The 16,065-nt window shown below is 38.5% G+C and overlaps 1 protein-coding gene across 3 annotated transcripts in view; it reads left to right on the top strand.

Annotated features, from left to right (window-relative positions):
* PPP1R12A (protein phosphatase 1 regulatory subunit 12A) overlaps positions 1-16,065 on the top strand; it is a 121,704-nt gene that overhangs the window by 53,376 nt on the left and 52,263 nt on the right. For all 3 annotated transcript variants that reach the window (XM_040595284.1, XM_040595283.1, XM_040595285.1), the window contains exon 3: positions 8,833-8,951. In XM_040595284.1, coding sequence (XP_040451218.1) covers positions 8,833-8,951 — 119 coding nt within the window. The remainder of the gene's footprint in view (positions 1-8,832; positions 8,952-16,065) is intronic.

Below are 16,065 nucleotides of genomic sequence, written 5' to 3'. Positions count from 1 at the left end.
AGACTTTCTAATGACACTAAAGCAATTTATGACCTACTTATCCTTTCTTGCAGCTGTGTCTTTTGTTAGATGTCCTAAACTACGTCATTGAAGTACAGATGATCCTAATCTGTGTGTATTTTTCTAGTCTTACCCTGACTGAGGCAGGATAAAAGCTGCTTGAATTCTTCTGAAATCCTTGTAAATATAGCATGGTATCTCTATAAACAGAAGGCTGCTGTGCATTGGTGTATGTGAGTTACCTGGATACGATTCAGACACCAAGACACAAAAATGTAGGGGGTTTTTGTAACAGCAGGTATGACAGGAAAAGTATAAAAAAAAAGCAATTACTTGAAACCTCTTGATTACGGTTGAGGCACTGCTTATCAGATTTGAATAAAGAGTAAGAGTTTCTTTTGGAAGAAATGTGTTTTGAAGGAAGTTGAAAGTGGACTGGACAGGCAAACAACTGCTATGAGTTGCAGATTGCTGATACCTAACAAGGGGTCAGACTGAGTTCAGTACTACTGATGATGCTAAAAGTTGCACTGTGATAGTAATGTTGCTTCATAGGGAGATTTGGTCACTCTATTATTACACAACATAATTACAAATAAAATAAGTTATCTGATGGAGTGATTATATCTATGCTAATATCTGTTTAAACACAGTAAAATACTTGATCTTGGTTAAGTTTTTCTGATAGAAACGCCACCACGTGGCTGTTGGACCTAATTAAACAAGCTTATTGTCCTTCATACTCATTAACTTCTGCTGAAATAGAAAGCAGCAGCTAAAAATCAGAATCTGTGGTGCTGCTGTAGTCAAATACAGCAATGCTACTGTTGGCACAAGGCAGGAGGGACAGTGAGATAGTGGTGCGATCACCTCTTGTTGGTGAGGAATTAGCTGAGAAAGGTGGGCAGCAGCATAGTTTTCCTTCCTCATCCTCTTTTTCTGCCTCCATGCTGTTGTTACCTTTTCTTCTAACCAGCGTAACTCAATCCCAAATACTCACTTTGATGACACGTTCATAAATCACCACAAATGCTTGGAGACTTGCTATAGGAAAGCATCCTGAGCCACAGAGTTCTGTGATCTAGAGTTACTTTATGTACTCTTCTGCAGCTGCAACAAGTTATTTTTCAAACTCAACACTCATGTTTGCACTATAGGGTGCAGACTTCAAAGTAAAGGAGAGAAACACTTGTTCACGAAGTGCAGAGTGAAATTAGCATTTGACATACACTTTAAAAATAGTTTTTGTTTAGCCATATTTCTTTTCTGCTGAAGTTTTTTGCCCTGTATTAATCCTGGCATTACCAGACTCCATGGGGTTTTTTTTGTGTTTTGTTTTTGGTGTTTTTTTAAAATAGGTTATAGCATGTGCTTCCCTATACAGCTTTCTTCCCGTTTCCTACTTTTCTCACTCACTGTTTACTTTAACCTAAATGTTGCTCTGCTACCTCTCATATGTCTTTCCTCTGTATGAATATGGTAAAATATGAAGGCTTAGTTGCTTCTCATATGCTGCAAGTAGGAATTTTTCCTGTTCCATCTTTGTACTGTTAATGTTTAGGTGGCCGCCTACGTACAAATATTTCTAGAGCTTATTGCTGGCATTTTTCGGAGGTTTCTTGGAACACAGGAGGAGTAAAACTAACCAGATACTGTTATCTATGCTGTTTTTTCAAAGCTTCTGCATACCAAGACAGAAAACAGATGTGATTCTAGTTGCTGTGCTTTCTTGGACATGCAAGTTGCGGTGGAGGCTGGGGACAGCTAGCTATGTGCAGAGTTCGGTGGTGTGTTCCTATGTTGTGGAGTGTTTGGTTCATAAACGTAAATACGTTTTTCATATAAGTACAGTATTTAGGATTTATAGAAAGTGCTGTTTGCATAAGGGGAATTTTTTTTCTTATTGCTTGGCTTACTACTTTGATAACTTTGGGTGTATTTGACAATTTGGAAGTGAAGATATGTGTCTGTCCGAGATGCCTTTTGTAACAGCTTCATGAGGGAGAATCAGAGACTGGATTTGCTGCTATCTGGAGGAGCTCTTGCATATTGAAAGATATAAAAAGTCTTTTCAAACTGGGCCATAATTTAGAAAAGCACATATGCTGAAATCTGGATTAGGCTGGTAAAAACGGAAAATAAATACCCCTTTCTGTTTGTTCCAAATCATTTGGCCATTTGCTTCTCAACTTTTTTTATTCCTTTTTTTAAACATCTGTAGCTACCTGAAATTCTCAACGCTTGTATTCTGCAAGAGGAAATAATAAATCCACCTCAGATCTCATGTTGATATCAGCTGTCTTAAAATAATGTCACGTATTTCAAGAAAAATACCTAGTTTTGCCAAATAATCCTAATTGGCCTTATTTAACTTGGTGTTCTGTGTAGCTGCTGGCTGATGATACTGCTCATAGGGGGAGCATTCCTGTTTAAAAAGTGCTGCTGCTTATTCTCTCTGGAAAAAAAAAATCTGGAATTTGCAAAGAAACATAACCTTAAAAGTGCTAGAGTTTTATCATTATTTTATTTTAATTTAAATTCCATCACAAAAGCCTGTCTTCTTGTGTCAGTTTCTATGCAGTTAAATGTTTAGAGGCAGAAGGTTGAGGTCCACTAGGAATTGAGAGCATGGAATGGTGTTTTGCAGAGTGCCTGAGTAAGACATCCCTATGAGTTTGACTTAATTGTTTTTCAGGTAATTTGATTTATTCTACATCAGTCGTAAAATCATACAGGAGAAAGTATTCTTGGCCCAGTTGAATTTGTACAGTTTTGTTCCAGTATTTACTATGGAGCCTTTATTTTCTTCTGTAAATCATAGATCCAAGACGAAAGACAACTGCAGGAGTAGCTCAGCTGTGGAGAATGGAGGACAAGGGAAATTACCTGTAGGTCGTTGTGGAAGAGGATGAGTAGATCCCCTGTTGTGCTGTGCAGCATGCCACTGCCCAGGCAAGCAGGGCCCCTCTGTGCCTTGCCAGACCTGCCAGCCACCTCCACTGTGCCGCGTACATTTTAGTGCTCTCCACCAAATGCTTACAAGGGTTACAATATGTATTTCAAAAAGAGTGAAAATGTGACTTTTTACCGTTACATTTATATGGGTTTTGAATTATGTGTTTAAAAGCAAGTGTGAAGGGTGCACGAGAGGGTGTTTGAGGAACGGCTTGGTACTGGCTGTTCGCTCATATTCAGCCAATGAACATTTTTCTTGAAACTTGCCCACTGACACAGGGTGTATACATATTATGTACAAGAATAGAATTTAGCACAATGTTATTCTAATGCTATTGTATTTGCTTCAAGTTTGTATAATTTAAGATCTTTTTCTAAAAAAAGAAAAAGGCTAGGGCTTTCTTTAATATGTTATTTTGAGAAGTGCCCCTTAAAAATTCAAGAATCACAGAAGCTGTAACTTTAGCACAAACAAACCCAAACTAACAAAACCAGACCCAGACCAAAACCACTTTTGAGAAGGGCTGGGGAGCTTGAGGTTGCATTCTACTTCTGAGTTAATAACAACATTGTTAGGAATTTAAATTTGAAGTGAAACTCCTCTGCAGGGGGAAAATATTTATAGGAATATTCCCAGACATGCAAACCAATAGGAGGTCTGAAAAGGATCAAGTGTCACAGTTTTAGTGTACTGCAACTTAAAAAATAAAAAGTCAGAAACAGCGATGTTAAAAATTTACATTTTTTATTTGTTAAATATCTCATGACATTATTTGGCCAGATTATGGATGTCTTTTTTTATTAGTAATTTGAATGGTTCACAAAGATGTACTTTTAAAAGTGTATTGATGCTTTATATTTTTTAAAAAACAGTGAAATAATTTCGAAAGGCATTTTAAAAGAAGGCAATTAAAATACGTATTCCAAAGATGTGCAAGTTTCTATTTTGTTGTTACATCCTGTGGACTGTGGGGCAGATTTTATTTTCATTGTTTCTTCAAGTGATGGCTTGCACAGATGCATGAACACAGTGACACTTTTCCTGTCTCTGGCTCCCTGTTACCATTCAGTTAACACACTCGTGGAATTAATTTGAACTCCATGATCTATGGATTTAAAAAAAAAAAAACAGCTGGATTTAGATTAAATTGCTGATTAGTTAAAAGCTGTTGGGAGACCAGTTTTGCTGTTGGTTAGTACCCCCACTAGCAATTAAGCCATGTCTCCCTGGAAGACCACGTTAAACATGTTTATTTTAAATGTATATACAACACATTGAACAGCAAGAGATTTTTTTAGGAGGGTCCCTGTCTTCATGTTTTTGGAGTTAGAGACTGCTGTCCAGTCTTCTGCCTAGTCTGATGGGTCCTCTTGTTTTCACTAGTGAGTCTCCAGTGAGTTCAATAAGAATTCTCATTAAACTGAATCAATTCAGCAGCCACTTCTCTGCCCTGCCTTGTGCTTGCCACCATTCTGGTGACCTTCAGGTTCAGCGAGTACTTGAAGTTAATTATATCCCTAATGACTTCACAAACTTGTTTCCAGATACTGTGAACTGGGGCAAGGTTTGAATGTAAACATATGCCCCTCTTTCTGTTGCAGAGATAAAAAATACTAAAATGTTACCTGTAGCATATCTTGTCTGCAGCTGACAAACTTCAGTAAAGCCAAAGTCTGAGCATCTTCCAGATTAAGTTCTAAATTCACAAGTAAGACTTAAGTTTGTATTTAACTGTCTTCAGAGAGAGGTGTCTTCCTGTCCACTTACTTTGTGTGTCTATATGCATTTTGTTAACAGACTTACACACACACACACACACACACACGTCAGCTGTAAGGGGTTTTTTGTTGGTTTGAGGTTTTTTGTTGGTTTGGGTTTTTTAATTCAGATTGTAGGCCAAGTTCCTAGTTAAAATTTTTAACTTCCATTTCCTGAGCTTGGTTTTGGTGTTGACTGTTTGGCTTTTGCACAGTAATTTCAGGGGGTTGTTACTTACTGTCTCAGAGATAACTGAGATTCCAACCCTTCACAAAAGTTATTTTTTGTAATATGATGGGAGAGAATCTGGGTTTCATAATAATTATAGAAAATAAATATTTCATGTTTTCTTTCAAGGTGGTTAATTTCAATCTACAATAGCTATTGAGGAATATACAGCAGTGATTCCTAAAAAACAAATTTCAAGTAGAAGTAGTATTTTTGCCTTCATAAAATAGTGGTATCAGAAAGCAAACTTGTTCTTCCAGTCTTACCCAGACTGCTTAATGCTTATCATGGAAACATCAGGGCAAAACATCAGGAATTACTTTTATTTTCCTGCTCCTGTACTTCCTGGTATTCCAGGGGTACTTGGAATTCCCTATACTTAAACTACAAGAGTGTCTAAAAGAGGTACCTTTTAGCTTCAGTGTCAACACTCGAAAGCTTGCAGCTCCAAAAATAAACATGGTATGGATCAAGCTACTGTTTCCTTCTCATTTATTTATATTTTGAATGAGCACCTACCAGAATATTACAGAAATTATTGGATTTTCTGAATTATTCTTCTGTAGCTGTCTGTTGAACATGGCTATTTTGCAACAAGTGAATTACAAAACACAGAAATTTAATTGCTATACCAAAAGCTTTTGTAAGTAGGTGACCAATGGGAGTCCTATATGTTTTTATTTTTCCTCTGCATCCAACTTCATAAAAAGCACCTTTTTCTGAACATGGTATCCAAGGACGTGGTTCTGGACTTTTTACTACACAGCTCAAATTTCCTTTTCACTGCATGCAAATAGCTGTATCAATTTAATATCAGCTGAGGAAATGAAAGTTATATTATGTTTACTTTAGAAAGACAGAATTTCAAGATGAAGGTAACACCTATTTAATAAAGTTAAAATAAGAGCAATTATTTGCCTTCCCCCCCACCCCACCCCCGAACTTGGATGACTTTTAAAATACACATACATACCTACACACAATAATATGCTGTTGCATGCGGAGGATTTACTAGATGGTACCAGAAATACCGAAATGTCAAATACACCCATATTTGAAGTCATACTATAAGTTTTAACTAACATTAAGTCAAAGTAAAGTTTGTTTGGAAGGTAATTAAAAAAACCCCAAACAAGACAAACAACCAAACTTTCTGATCTTTAGGATTATTCTGGTACTGGCTTCTGCTCGGTTATGCATTACAAACAGAGGGCATCATTCTCCTAGTCTTGTTTACCAAGGCTGTTCGCTTTCTGTATGTGATGCAGTCAAGTTACCTACATGTCTGAAAGGATTGCTCTCCTTTCCCTTGGTAGTGCTAGTTTACCTAATAAAACCTAAAATCCTTTAGGCACCAGGATGACTTCATGCACCATCTGAACCCTGTCATTGGTTTGCTGAAACTGTTTTTACTGCAAATGAAGATAAACAAATGCATAAACTTCCAGGACAGAGGCATCTGTTTCTGAATGATGTGGCAAACAGAACAAACATGGATTTTATTACCAGGCTTAAAAGGTGTCTTTAAAATAGTTGTGTTTTGAATAATTTGGTTTATACTGGGTATTGCTCATTCACTACAAATTTACTTGAGGGAATCGCTGTTAATTTTTTGTCGGGGTTGGCAGAGGAGAGGCCTACTTAGAGTGGCTGAAGGAAGGTTAGGAAAGAGCCCTTCTCACTTCCCTAGCGAGTAGCATGCTGCCTTTCATCTTTCTTCTGTTTCTTACATCCCTTTAAATCCTGTGAGCTCAGGGCAGGTTCACCCATCCTTCCTTTGCTGACCCAGGAGAACCAAAGCCCTGTAAGCATGTGCAAAGCGGAACTCGGATAACTCTCCTTCTCCAACCCTACTAATCCCCCTAGTTCTGCTGATCTGATTTAGGCCTGTAAGCAGCTTCATTTTTGGAGTCTGCTTTGAAGGATCATTTGATCATGAAATTGTTCATATATCTGAATAATAACTTTCTGAAACGCTACTGTAGCCTTTTGTTCATTCCCTACACTTTCTTACAGATTTCTTCTTTTATCATGTCTGTAAGTTATTGACCCGCTTGACCAAGTAGAACCGCTTCAATGAGAGATGTTTTTCTACAAAAGTAGGTATCGTGGAAACAGGCAAAAATCAGGGTTTTTAAACATCATTTTTTTCATGTCTGTATTAGAAGAAACAGGCTGAAAGAACATGAATGTTGACTTGGGACTTTTTTATAAAGATATATTTTGTCAGTGATTGACTTTGGTTTTGAATCAACGTTTTGACTTTGTAAGAAAGTTAGTGTCCCCACTGCTGGTTTTGCCTGTTCAGCAGATACCTTGCATAGCAATTACCTGATCTGTAACCTGGAAGGGTATGTCACCATTAGAACAGTTCAGTTGGTATTGTTGAGAAATGTTAATTCGTATTACTTTTTCATTTCCACTGAAGTCAAATCTTTAAACTGGAGAAAGGTAGGGGTCACATCAGTACTTTTTAAGAGGAACGATGTACAACCAGCACCACATACCAGCATCAAAGTTAGTGGTGGCAACTGATGATGCATGTCCCAGGAGATGTGGTTACACTTCTGAGAATTAATTTGCAGTTTGTGATCTGTCAGTTCTTACCTGTCCTTGACATAATTACAGAGCTTTAATAACAAGTTCTGTTTTAGTCATAAATTAAAAAATAGACATCTGTAAGAGTACTTGATGCTGAATTATTGAATAAAGATAAGGAAAACAATGCCTCTAGATCTGGAATCTGCAATTGTTAATTGGCAATAGTTATGCAGAAATATTTCAAAGCATTTGTAGTAGTGTTGGATTAATTTTGTGATTGGCTTCTGCATAATTTGACATTTTGCGATAACAAGGTTTGATTCCATACACCTGTTACCAAATCGATAACTAGTTCTTCAGGTGTGAGTATTTACTGGTTTATTTGTATTTTTTTCTCAAATATATGGAAAGTGTAAATTAAGCTCTGCAAGGCAGAAGGTATGTTTGTAGTTTTTTTGCTTGTGTTGAGTCCTGTCATGGCTCAAACTTTTGAATTTGATAGGGAAGTGGAAATGTTACGGTCAGAAGGTGTAAGACCGATCTGTATTGATGTTTTAATAGGTGTTCATTGTCTACTTAGAAACAGTGTTTTAAGCTGTATGTTCTCAGTAACTTTATAGGCTTATAGTTTAATACAATGAAATGACTTAATCCTTTTGTGACTTGTTGTTGGAATTGATCCATTTGACTTAATTGGAAATTCAGAAATAAATTCCAGAGTCTGGATTGTTGATTCCTGAGACAGTAGTACTTCAAGTAAGAAAACACTTAGTGGGGTTGGAACAGAGTGTGAAGCGCTGCTTCCTTTCTCCCCCTTGCCCCTTTCCCCACTGAAATCAGACCTTATGAATACTGAGGAGCACAGTTGATTCTAGTTTTATTAACTTTATGAAGCTGCCTCAGAGACCAGGAGTCATGATTCTGGCATAGTATAGAAGCATAATGTGCCACCAAATTTGGAAGTTCTAGGAAGAGTGGCTTAATATGAGGAGCTCATGGGAATTGGTGGTTCAATCTCTGTTCACCTTTGTGTTCACTTTTGTTTGTCCTCTAACCGTTTTCTTCTTTCAGTTCTTGCAAGTATGTTTTTAAATATGTCAGGAGTCTTCGTGGCAAACTGAAGAGCAGATGGAGGGCTATTTGTATTAATGGGTATTATGATGAAAAGACATAGAGGTGCTTGGTGTTGTAGGCAGTCATGAGGGTTTTTACTTATACCTAATATAGTTGTTTCTATTAATTGTATGTGTACACGCATATACCCGTTGTATATGATATCCTAGTGGCTGGTGGGTTTTTTTTGCATCAGTTTTACTATTTTGCTTACTGTTTGTTTTTTCTGTTGGCAGGTATTTAATTAGTCAAGGAGCACATGTAGGAGCTGTAAATAGTGAAGGAGACACCCCATTAGATATTGCTGAAGAAGAGGCAATGGAAGAGCTGCTTCAGAATGAAGTAAATAGACAAGGTAATTTTGAACATGGAGGGATGGTTTTGTATATTGGACACTAAATATATTTTCAAAAACATGCTAAATCAGGAATTTTAAGGTCACTCAATTTATTTTCTGAAGAGAATTGTCAATGCAATGTGCAGTGCTCAAACTGTCCTTTAGGTGTTTTTACTCAGCGGAGCCTCATGTGAAGAAAGAGGTCAGAAGTGCTGAATCCAGGTGTTGACTGAATTTCTACATTCACTTAACAGAATTTAGGTGGTTTTCAGGTACTATGGATGGTATTCAGTGCATCTGGGATATAGACTTCTGTGTTCCAGCTTTAGACTATAACTGAAGAGATTCCTGCCTTAGAGGGGAGAGAAATAGTCACTTTTAGGGTGACTCAGATGTCAGTTTTAGGATGAGGTGAATGTAGCCCTAAGGTAACTTTTTCTTTCCGTTGACCACAAGAAAGCCTAGAATAACTAAACCAAAGGTAAACAACTATACTGTATGCCATAAATCACCCTGTGTGTATATTCTGACCTTTTGAATGCCCTTCTAAAATGCCAAATGTCTGAAATTATTCCTTGGAGTAAGGAGTCTTACATTGCACTTGTGGTATGACTGAGAACCTATCACAAACCTTTAAGTTAGCTTCTAAAGGGATAATGCAGGTTGTTTTAAAATACTGCCTTTCACTTGCTGTGTAAAACGTGTTTTCCAAGCATTCCTCTTAAATTTTCATGTCAGTTGGCTTGCTGACAAGCTAAAGGATTTTCAGAAGACTGGTCTCTTTCAGATGGTTTGAAAAATATGTTGGCTGAACAAGGCACCATATCAGGTGAGAAAAAGCTTGCTAGGGCTGTGTTTCAGAATGGTGTGACCTCCCTCTGTGGAGAACAGGAACTGGATGCTGTCCTGAGGACTGACCGCACTGTGAACATCCCTGACAGCATTTGTGCCTTCCTGGCTGTAACTGGACACTAAAGCCTATGGTTCAGTATATAGCCTATACATTTTATTTATTTTATGTAAATAGATATGCGTATATATGCGTACACACGTATTTAAGAATGCATTTATATATACATATTCTACCTAGCTTGTTTTGCTGTTAGACCACTTAGGAGTTTCAGTTTCACAGAAGCAGGGAAGAAGGCATGCAGCATCTCTCCTGAATTTGGAAGCATAAAATCATAGAAAGGTTTGGGTTGGAAGGGACCTCAGAGATCATCTAGTTCCAACCCCCCTGCTGTGGGCAGGGACACCTTCCACTAGACTGGGTTTTTCAAAGCCCCATCCAACCTGCCCTTGAACACTTCCAGGGATGGGGCATCCACAGCTTCTCTGGGCAATCTGTTCCAGTGTTTTACCACCCTCACAGTAAAGAATTTCTTCCTAATATTTAATCTACCATCTTTCAGCTTAAAGCCATTACTCCATACTGTTGCTACAGGCCTCTGTAAAAAGTCCCTCTCCAACTTCCTTGTAGACTCATTTTAGGTACTGGAAAGCTGTTGTAAGGTTTCCCTGGATCCTTCTCTTCTCCAGGCTGAACTACCCCAACTCTCTCAGCCTGTCTTCGTAGGAGACATTCTCCAGCCCTCTGATTATCTTCATGGCTCTCCTCTGGACTGACTCCAACAGGTCCATGTCCTTGTTGTGTTGGGGGTCCCAGAGCTGAACACAGTACTCCAGGTGGGGGTCTCAGGAGAGTGGAGTAGAGGGAGAGAATCACCTCTGTCGACCTGCTGGTCACACTTACTTTGACGCAGCCCAGGATATGGTTGGCTTTCTGAGCTGCAGGTGCACGTTGCTGGGCCATGTTGAGCTTCTCATCCACGAACACCCCCAAGTCTTTCTCCTCAGGGCTGCTCTCAATTCATTCTTCACTCAGCCTGTATTTCTGGTTGGGATTGCCCCAAACCATGTGCCAGACCTTGCATGGGCCCACCTCTCAAGCCTGTCAGGGTCCCTCTGGATGGCATCCCCTCCCTTCAGCGTGTCAAGGGTGCCACACAGGTTGATGTTGACAGCAAACTTGCTGAGGGTGCACTTCATCCCACCATCCGTGTTGCTGACATGGGTGTTAAACAGTGCCGGTCCCAACACCAGCCCCTGAGGAATGCCACTCGTCACTGGTCTCCACTTGGACATCAGGCTGTTGACTGCAACTCCTTGAGTGTGACCATCTAGCCAATTCCGTATCCACAGAGTGCTCCATCCATCAAATCCATGTCTCTCCAGTTTAGAGACAATGATGTTGTGCAGGACAGTGTCAAATGCTTTGCACAAGTTCAGGTAAATGACATCAGTTGCTCTTCCCTCATCGACTAATGCTGTAACCCCGGCATAGAAGGCCACCAAATTTGTCAGGCAGTTTGCCCTTAGTGAGGCCATGTTGGCTGTCACCGATCACCTCCTTACTTTCCATGTTTCTTGGCATAGTTTCCAGGAGGATCTGCTTCATGATCTTGCCAGGCACAGAGGTGAGACTGGCCAGCTTGTCGTTTCCTGGGTCTTCCTTGTTTCCCTTTTTAAAAATGGGGGTTATGTTTCCCCTTTTCCATTCATTGGGAACTTCACCAGACTGCCACGGTTTCTCAAATATGATGGATAGTGACTTAGCCACTTCATCTGCCAGTTCCATCAGGTCCTATGGACTTGTGCCCTTCAGGTTCCTTAGATGTTCTTGAACCTGATCTCCTACAGCGGGTGGTTCTGAAGGTGTAAGAACTAAGGGCATTTACCTGTGGGGTGAAATCATAGGAAATATTTAATAATTGTGGATGAGAATGGAATAGAAAGGGTATAAGTATGGATGTGAACTTGTAGTGTATATATTACTAAATCACGAGACAGTTGTCTCAGCAATAAGGTTATAATCATATGCTTTTGATGGCATCCTTAACTTGAATATAACATTAATATATACGGAAATATTTGTTTGCTATTATCATGATCACTTGGAAAGTGCCTAATTGTGTGTATGTTTTGGCTGTAGAAGTTAATAGCTCTAAAATAGGAACTTAATTGTTTATCTTAATGTGGAATTAACATGGATGCATTGTGACAGTGTCGTCTTTGACTATATATGTAGCTGAATGCAATTACCCCTCTAGCTTTAGCGGTACTCCTCGTATAAAATAAAACAGTGCTGCCGTTTTGATAATGTGGGTTAACTGTGGGGTCTGTGGAATGGTCATCCCTGTCTCAGTGTTACAGGTAGTGGAAGATCAACCTGTTTATTTTGAAAATAAACCTGAGTGCCAAAAACCCTTACCTCTGTGTAGGTAAAACATGCAGTGTGAAAATTAAGTAGACATTTTCTGTAACATTTTTGCCTTGAAACCTTTTCATGTTTGTTTATTCCTACATTGATTATAGTTTCATTTTTGTGTTGCTTAGTTAATGCTGTGAATATGGCTTCCTCAATATTGGCATCAGCAGAGTTGTTTGGTGGCAAAAGATTGCCTGGAAGGATCAGTCCAGGTTCACTGTGATTTCAGATATGTTTAAATGATGTAATCTGATGTTTATTAGAAATCTGAGGAGAATCAACCATATTAGCTCACTCTTTTTGCTGCTTTTGCAGACCTGTCTTTATAGGAAAAGTTTAAACAGAGCCTTCCAATTGTGCAGCTATTCAGCCTTCTAGAGATCATCAGTTTGTTTGTTCTTATGCCTAATTTTTACAGGTATCGAATTATGTTATAAGGACATGTCTAACTACAGGACAAAAAATGGGTCTCTGGAGGTGCTTAAGTTCACAGGAATAAACTATAGAATACAATACGGTTCAGGTCTATGTGACTGACGGATCTGCAGTGTTTGCTCATCCTGTTTTAGCATTCAGATTCCAAAGTACGACCTGTCTAGAGAGGACATGATCAGTGATCCAAATAAATTATCTTGTTTTACAAGTTCTGTTGTAAGGAGTGTTAGACACAAAAGAGAGCTTTTATGGTGTTACTATCCAATGTCTGTCTATCTTCATTTAACGCCATACGTGACACTTCTAAATTATGGCCCTTGATTCAAGCATCTTTCCATATGTCCTATTGTGTGGGCCATAGACCCCCAGACAAGGCCATCCGTGTTCTGCTGAGCATATAGCAGAACGCTGTTGATACGTAGTAAGTAATGTTGATAGTAATTCTGAACTAATGGACTAGTTATCCTAAACATGAAGCCGTAGCACTCCAGTAGTAAGAAAAACATTTTTCTACCCTAATCTTCAAAGGGGAATTATTGGCTTAATAATTTCCTAAGCTTAAAACCTAGTTTAGTTTTATACTTTGTGAGAAGATAAATTACATACGTGCTTAGAGAAGGGGTAAAGATTTGTTGACAGTTACCAACACTTCACAAATAGGGAAACTAGGTGTTTTATGGAAATGATTGCAAAGTAGTGCTGAACAACTATTCTCTTTGCATGCCATCTGTTGTAACTATTTTGTGTGTTATACAAAAAACTTATCTTAGAACCTGCTTTGTTGTTTCTCTGTTGCTGATACCTTCATCATGGGCCAGCCCCATGCATATAGGTGCCACTGCGTTCCACGTAATTCTTGATCTTCATTAGGCTTATTCGTATTTGCAATTTCTCTATATGATCCCTTATGTTTCTACTCTGCAGTGTTTCAACATATCATAGTTGTGGAAGTTGTCTTTTGCCAGTAGTGTAAGGTTCTGGTGGCACTGGTGAAAACTAGCAGACTGCAGGGAGGTGCGGCTGTAGTGCTGGCTAGCCCTGGCCAGTTCTAAATGTTGCCTCTCCTTAGGTCTCGAGTAGAGAGAGTTAACTAATGGTTTGGAGCAGTTTTGTAGCTGTTTATCATCGAATGTCCTCTTCAAATTATTTTTAACTGCTTAAGCAGTTATTTTGAATTATAGGAAACATTCTCAGGAGGTGAGTTAGTGGGGAGAGGTGGCGTGAGGTGAATCAGGAGTTCATGGTGCAGCGTGGCAGCTATTATGTAACCATCGGGGAGATCCTTCTCCTTTTACAAGGAGAAGCAAATGTTCCTCATTCTTAATTATAGGTAAATGTAATGAGACTCTCTCAGATGTATTGCTTAACTCAGTTTTGTTTATGTGGATAAAATGCAAACTATTACATTTGTTTATAAACATTCTCTACATGAAGTAAAAAGCGGGTTGACCTTCCCTGCAGTATCTATAAAACATGCCTTTATATGGCCGAGGAGCCCTGAAATTATTAAGCCAATAATTCTGCGTTTAAATTGATGCTGAACTGCATTAAATGCTCACAAAACCCGTTTGGAACTGTTGAGTAACACTAGTTGATCAGAAAAAAATATGAAAACATTTAACAATGAATTATTAATGATTTAAGAAGTTGTTGGGCTGCCAGAGAGTTTGGGTGACCGGGTGGTGTGAGCGCGCACTGCGGCTGGAGTTGGGCTGGGAGGCAGCGCATTGCCATCTACGGGCCGTATGGAGAAAGCGTTTGGAACCCTGTGACGAGCGTTTTCTTTTTCCCTCGTCTCTTAATAGTGTCTGGAAAACAAAAGCAAGGAGAAAGGTCCGTACAAGGTATCATAAAGGCTGTTTACATTCCATTTTCTGTAGTTAATAATGGGAATTGTATTTAGCTTCTCTCAGAGAGCAGCTTTTACTCTGACACAAAGTTTAATTCCCATGTTTGTGTCAGTTATTAATGTGGGATGGTTTATTTAGATTGGCAAGGTTCTTGTACTTTCTTCTGTTGATATATGATCAGAAATGTACTGTTTTGTAAAATAATGTGTTAATGGAGCCATTAGTCCTCTGCAGCCATTATATCTTGTTTGGGCTTCAGAAATACAATCATTTGTGATATCGATAGAAGTCTATATTTGGGTTTAGTGACTTTTTCTGCAAACACATTGCTATTTTTGACATAATTCCCTGGGTCTTTAGTCGTACCTGGAAAGTATGCTTAGGCATTAACCATTTTGAACTTCTGTTCAAGGTCAGGGTTTAGGAGGAGATTTTCCCCATTCTTCCTTTTTACAAAAGTACCTCAAAATGACCAGCTTCACACATGAACAGTTCTACAACGATAGGAATTTATGTGAGGTCACTCAGGCTGATAAGGATGCACAGTTAGACCTTGGGCATGTACAAAGGGGATGGACATAAATGTGACTAACGTGATATGTAAACTATTTATTTGTGTAGTACTGTTTTGCAGGCAAAATTGCCGTGTAAATGGCTGTACTCTATAAAGAATTGTTTTGCCAGGATCTCCTAATCTGCACTGCTGTGTCATTCTGAAAGGCAAGCAGGTGTGAAGGCCTAAGGAAGCTACAGTTTGCAGTAGTGCATGTATCAATATGTAGGAGCCTTCTGGAGGAACACATGATTATCAATACATTACTGATTCAGAGTTCCTGGTTTTCATTCTTTCTATCTGTCAGTCATAAAGATTATTAGAGATGTAAAATCTAATCTCTGCTCCGATTTTTATTTAGTCATGGATTGTCTTGAGAGAGACAGTTTTATAAACTTTTATGTGTTTAATTTTTACCACAGCTTCTTTCAAGCAAGTGCCTTTTAGCTTTTTCCTCTGCTTAGTGCTTCAACAATCTTCCTACATCTTGCAGACAGCCTCCAGATTATGAGTCTTCATCGGTTTCTGATAAAACTTAATTTTATTAATTTTTATTAAGTTGCCAAGGCTGAAGTGATTGGTTTAGTTAATTTAAGTGGACAAATCTAGTGGTTTGGTCAGCTGTTTGGAACACTTCGTGTATAACCTGCCTTAGTTATTTCATGAAATTTAGTAAAATTTTATATTTTCATCTGTCCTTAGCATAAACTTTACTAGATTCACTTAGTGAACAGAGTCTTTTCTCTCATTGATTTTGTGTGTGTGTGTGTTTTGCTTTTTGGTTGCTTGCTTTTTATAGTGGTTTTTTTTAATATGTTTGTAGACAGGGAGTATCTGTTACAGTGTGAATTGACTGAAGAATAATACGCAAGAAGTGAACTCTGTTGTAGCACTTTGATATGCTACCGCAAACCAAACAAATGAAACAAATGACATGTTGTATTTCCAAAAGCACATAATAATTACTTTTCTTCTTTCTGCATTTCAGGAAATTTTGATTTGGGCATGTAATTTTCAAGGATTTTC

The sequence above is a fragment of the Falco naumanni genome, chromosome 5 (assembly GCF_017639655.2).
Source record: "Falco naumanni isolate bFalNau1 chromosome 5, bFalNau1.pat, whole genome shotgun sequence".
NCBI lineage: Eukaryota > Metazoa > Chordata > Aves > Falconiformes > Falconidae > Falco > Falco naumanni.
Note: the sequence above shows the minus strand (reverse complement) of the source record. Positions and strands in the feature narration are given on the sequence as shown.